Source organism: Prunus persica, chromosome G7 (genome assembly GCF_000346465.2).
Source record: "Prunus persica cultivar Lovell chromosome G7, Prunus_persica_NCBIv2, whole genome shotgun sequence".
Taxonomy (NCBI): domain Eukaryota; kingdom Viridiplantae; phylum Streptophyta; class Magnoliopsida; order Rosales; family Rosaceae; genus Prunus; species Prunus persica.
This window is the reverse complement of record NC_034015.1, coordinates 18,315,424-18,321,423: the sequence shown is the minus strand read 5'-3', so window position 1 is coordinate 18,321,423 and position 6,000 is coordinate 18,315,424. Positions and strand designations below refer to the sequence as shown.

Here is a 6,000-nt window from a genome sequence, read left to right as displayed (position 1 = left end):
GAGTTGACTGTAAAGTTTAATCGTGCGGATGTCAAATTATGTATTGAGTCGTCATCGGAAATTGCCACACCTACTTGTGAACAACAAAGATTTGTTTATGGAATTGGGTGTCTAGAAAACAAATTAATGGGTGTCCATATATTAGTTCCTTACATTAGAAGTCACCGACCTGTCTAACTCACGTGCATTCCACGTGCAAAAATATTCCCGCCCAAAGTCGTTAAGAATCCGAACTACCAAAGACCCCCAAAATCAAAATCCTCATAAATTCACAATTCACAATCCCACAAATCCACCCGAAAAAGAAAAATGCAGCAGAGACTTTGGTCTTACTCTTCTCGAGTGCTTTAGATGCCAACTTGTGTACCAACTCTCTAATAGAGTGTGGGACCCCTTGTATTGGTGGGCTCCACCTCTATTAGAGAGTTGGTACACAAGTTGGTATCTAAAGTTGGTCTCCCTAGCATGACCCAAAAATAAAATTGAGGAGGAGCTCCTTCTTACAATCAATGTGATTTTGACACGTCAATTATTTTTTTTTCTTTTTTGTTGAAACTTTATTAATGTTGCTGGAATTTGATAACTTCATTAATTTTAAAGAGTTAAGGTTATCATTCAAAAATAAAAAAAAATAAAAATCAAGGGCCGATCTTTCTATATCGAAATATCAATTGAAAAAATAATAGGCAAATTCCTGCCGGGGCACTTTGAGTTAGCCACATTTGAGCACTGAAAGTTGCTCTTTTGATTGCTTCAATCTGACCGGCAATCATGAGCTAGCAAGGTTGGCTATGGATTGGCCATATTTATGTCGGAAAATATTATCGTGTATTCAATTATAATAAGAAAAATCAAGATAATAACTTCAAGAATAGCGTCAATTAAAACTTGATCACATCAGTGCATGCCTAGGGTGGGCACTGGCCCATCTAAAATGTTGTTGTACATAAAATTTTATGTTAGTGATCTTGCACAAATATTTTAAAATTCCTCAAAAATTCTTAAATGCCCCTCTTCTCTTTATTTCATGTGTAAATTTCTTTTGAGTTGCATGGATTTTGTTACCATGAAAGAGTGTTAGGTTATTCATAAAAAATAAGAGAGAAAAAAAAAACAAAGAAAAGTGAGAAAAAGGAATTTCTTGAAAAGTAGGTTGATTTGTCATATAAGAAAGAGTGAATTTTAAAGGGTGCCCCTCTTACTTAAATTCATGGCTCTGCCACTGCCCGCCAGAACATAACAATAACAACAAAAAAACTAACAACAACAACAATAAGTCCGCAGCACCCCAACAAACAAACAAAACAATCAATTTTGCACTTGCAATTGATGTAAAGTTCACCACATTCGTAGCAGAACTTAGTTTTGCACCTGCAATCAACTCAAAAAGGACATAAATTAATAGGGCATTAATTCAAGAATTCATTGAATTGAACGAAACAAGTTGAAACAGTATTCAGCAATTTTAGTCCACCTTTGTTTTATTTATTTATAATTATTAGGGAGGTTGAAATCACATGGGAGTCTGGGACCTCCTCCTTCAACATTAGAAATAGAACCACTTAAGATCGACATTTTACGTCACTGATCGGATTTATCAGTAATTAGGGGAGAAAGAAGGTAAAAGATAAACTGACCTGCATTGGATGATGTTGCAACCCCGCGATCTTTCCACATAGAACCTGCAATTGGGACATCTCCTCCATTGTTCCTTCTTCGCAAGGTTTCTCAACATGTTCTCCCTTTCCCTCTCAACCTTGTTCAACTTCTGAAACTTGGCACACTCAAACCCTACATGCCAAGGAACCTTACACTGCGCGCAGAACAATTTCCTACAATGGGGGCAGTCCGATTGCCTTACGATCATCCCTTTCTTCCCATCATCATCAATGATTAGCATTGCAGAGCAATCCTTGTAGGGACAGTAAACCTTTTGAGAGGCAGGTACCACAGCCTCACACAAGGCAACTCCCCACCTCTCAAACACCTCCCGGGGGAGGATCGAACGACAATGCTCGGGATCTAGGAGCCCTGATGTGCAATCTGGGTCGGGGCACCGGATGCTTGTGATGTTCTCTTCAAGCTTGGAGGCCACGTAACTGACCATGCAGTCCCTACAGTAAGCATGGCTGCAATTTTTTATGCCAAACCAATCGGATGCTGCTGCCTTGAGCTCAACACAGATTTCACAGACAAAAGCCTGCTGGGTCTTTGTATTCTCCGAGTTGAAAGACTCCCCAACTTCAGTTATGGATAAATCCATAGGGGGTTTATAGGGGGTTCTTGATTGTGGGTTGCCATATCGTTTTTTGGAGGGAGGGTTTTTGGGGATTGAAGATTTACCTGGCTTCAACATATCACTCAAGAGATTTCTGTGGGTTTCTTGTTTAGTTTGTTGATCTTTTCTCGCTTTCTTTGTGCTCTTTATTCTTACTTAATATTATTCGGGCCGAAGCCGAAACATAGAAGGAGACTGACTTTGCAAAGAAGTCATCATCACATACAAATTGCCAGCGAATGGTCAAAATCACCAAGACCATCCGCCACATGGTTATTATTATTATTATTATTATTATTATTTTTCCTATTTTTCCCATTCTTATTTTTTTTTAATAATAATAGACTCCAATACTAATTATTTCTCCTCATCAACTGAGAAGAGCTCTTCTAGTTGTATGGCCCTACAGAGGAAGGGGGCCCATTCCAGAGAGTCTTTGCAAGGTTCTCATGGATCCTCTCAGTGGGATGAAAAGAATCCCACCATACATAATCATCAGTATTTTCACACATAATTGGTAGTCTTTAACTTCCTTTGTGCCTCCACAGGTGAAGATGCCCCCATAGGGTCAAGTCCCACAACAAGCATTCACTCCATCTTTGTAATCTACACAGTAAATGTTAGATTAAAATGACCATAGTTTGTGTAAAATTGAAATTACCAAACTATTTTACTGAGATTGGAGGGATCATTAAGATCCGCTCTAAAGATCATTTTCTGTCTGAACTGAAGATCAATCACCTAAAATTGAACAATTCGATCAAATTTATGTACACAAAATAAGATCGCTAATGTGCTTGGTTAATTTCTCAGGAATGGTGTTGATGTAATTGTTGTTTCCAGGATGTACTGCTCAATATGTGATCACTAGCACATGACCCAAACCCAATTGACAACACTAAGGTGCTCACACAGATATGAATATTAATTAAGTGGTCCAAGAGAGAAATATGCAGCTTGGCCATTTGAGATATTGAAATTATTGACTTCTGTCCTAGGCACCTAAAAATCCTGCGTGTAAGAGTTTAAGATAATCTTGGCTAGTAGATGCCAAACTCTCGAGAGTTCATAATCTTTGGCAAGTAGATGACAAAACTTTCAAGAGAGTTTATAATAACCAAAAGCTACCTTGTACTTATCAGCCTAAAATTAATGTCTGTTAGCACCAATAATTCACAATTGAACGAGCATTATTCTAGATATCTTTGGTTCTAGTAATTATTAATGTTGTATTCTAGTAAGGATTTGGGGTAGTGGACTAAGATCAATTGCATATGTTATCAAATCACATTGCTTTCTAGAGGATTTTATTTTTTTGAGTACAAGCGATAGTCTAAACTATAAGGGAGCAGGAATCCTCATACACACAACTATACTATTTTTTATAATAAAAAACCCTAGTATAGCCGCGCGGCTATACTGTTTATACCGCCGACTTGCGACGTGTCAAGAAAGTATAGCCGGGGCGGCTATACCTTTTTAAATTAAAAACCCAGAGTATAGCCGCCCAGCAATACTGTTTTTAACAATAAAAAAAGGTAGTATAGCCGTTCGGCTATACTCTTTATGTATTTTATATTTAATAGATGGGCGGCTATACTATTTATTCGAAAAAAAAAAAAAAAACAAGAAGAGAAAATGACCCGTCTAGCAGCCTCACATAAGGCGACCCCCACCTCTCAAACACCTCCTTGGGGAGGATCGAACGACAAAGCCCGGGCTCTAGCAGCCCTGATGTGCAATCCCTACAATAAGCATGGCTGCAATTTTTTATGCCAAACCACTCGGATGCTGCTCTGCCTTGGGCTCAACACAGATTTCACAGACAAAAGCCTGCTGGCTCTTTGTCATTGTTTCTTTATCGTTGGTTGCCACTTCGGTTTTTGGAGGGAGGGTTGGAGGGCTTGAAGATTTTAGGGAACCTGGCTTCAACATATCACCCCAAGAGATATTTCTGTGGGTTTCTTGTTTAGTCTGTTTTTATTTTTGCTCAATATTATTCGAAAATAGGTTAATAGAAGGAAACTGTCATAATTAAAAAATAATAATAAGCAGAAAGCCACCTGGTATCGATGTGAGGCGACATCATTGGAATCGTCCGAGTCGTTGTCGATGAACTCGTAATCCGCAACTCAAGCTTCGTCGCTGTCCATAGCGCCGGCTTCGTCGTCGTCGCCGGCATTATAGAAATCCTCGTTATCATTGGCGTCGAGCATGCCGAAGTCGTCGTCTGATTACATTCGTGGGTTTTATGATGAAGAGGATCAAAACCCTAATTACGTTGAACTAAAGAGGGCTGGGGCTGTGGTTGATTGGAGGAAAGAGAGAAATAGAGGGAGTGGCAAGTACGTAAACTAGAGGAGAAGATAGGGTGAAATTGGTAATTTAGTCAATTTAAAACGTATAGCCGGCCGGCTATACCTTTTTATAAATAGTGCAGAAAGCGTATCGCCGCGCGGCTATACTATTTATAAAAAAAGAAAAAAAATCACCTGCCTAGTGCCACCATTTTTATTTTAAAAAAAACCTCGAGTATCGCCTCCCGGCTATACTATAATTAAAAAACAGCACACCTGGAGCTGAGTCAGCTTGCCACATGCCAAATAAGTATAGCCACACGGCTATACTATTTTTAAATAAAAATCGTAATACAGCTGCTCGTCTGTACGCTTGTTATAAGAAAGGCCCCAAGTATAGCCGGGCGGCTATAATATTTTTTAATAATAAAAACTATAGTAAAGCCGAACGGCTAGACTATTTATGTCACACCCCGGGATCGGCTCCGCCGTAGCACGATATTGTCCGCTTTGGGCCCCTCTCTCTAGCCCTCAAGGTTTTGTTTCTGGGAGCTCACGAGCAACTTCCCAGTGGGTCACCCATCCTGGGATTGCTCTAGCCCCCAACTCGCTTAACTTCGGAGTTCCTACGACTCCGAAGCCAGTGAGCTCCCAAAAGGCCTCGTGCTAGATAGATGCGGGCGTGCACATATAAGGCACATTGCCCTTTCTCCGTTGGTCGATGTGGGATCTTACAATCCACCCCCCTTAAGGGCCCGACGTCCGTCGGCACACTCGCACCGCACGGCAGAGTGGCTCTGATATCAAATTGTCATATCCCGGGATCCGCTCTGCCGTAGCACGATATTGTCCGCTTTGGGCCCCCCTCTCTGCCCTCACGGTTTTGTTTCTGGGAGCTCACGAGCAACTTCCCAGTGGGTCACCCATCCTGGTATTGCTCTGGCCCCCAACTCGCTTAACTTCGGAGTTCCTACGACTCCGAAGCCAGTGAGCTCCCAAAAGGTCTCGTGCTAGATGGATGCGGGTGTGCACATATAAGGCACATCACCCCCTCTCAATTGGTTGATGTGGGATCTTACAATTTATATAGCCGTCCCGCCTAGCGCCCATTTCGCCACGTTTCAAAAAATAGTATAGCCGCCCGGCTATACTATTTTTTGAATAAAACCGAAGTATAGCCACACGGCTTTTTATTAACCCGGCTATACCGTTTATAAAAAATAAATATATCTTAATGTAGTTACAATGAAACTATCCTAAAACTCCACATGTCATCAATCTTCAAAATTCAATAACTAATATAGCTACAATTTAAATATCAACAACTACAAAAGGTCTATCTAATTTCAAATTCAACATTCATATATAGTGATTCTCTAGAGGACTACACGTGCAAAATAAAATAAAAATAAAAATATAAGTAGA

General features: G+C 40.2%; 1 protein-coding gene across 1 annotated transcript; it reads right to left on the bottom strand.

Moving 5' to 3' along the window:
- On the bottom strand, positions 1,209 to 2,263 carry LOC18771337 (probable E3 ubiquitin-protein ligase RNF217). The gene is made up of 2 exons (XM_007203805.1): positions 1,638 to 2,263; positions 1,209 to 1,371 (listed from the first exon to the last, which is right to left on the bottom strand). The coding sequence occupies exons 1-2, from the start codon at positions 2,261 to 2,263 to the stop codon at positions 1,209 to 1,211; spliced, it is 789 nt and encodes a 262-aa protein (XP_007203867.1).

Bases quoted from the DNA above. Each gene is read 5' to 3' on its own strand.
- LOC18771337 (XM_007203805.1), bottom strand. From the start codon at position 2,263: ATGGATTTATCCATAACTGAAGTTGGGGAGTCTTTCAACTCGGAGAAT. The intron at 1,372-1,637 runs GTCAGTTTATCT...AGTTGATTGCAG, and splicing joins TGCAACATCATCCAATGCAG to GTGCAAAACTAAGTTCTGCT.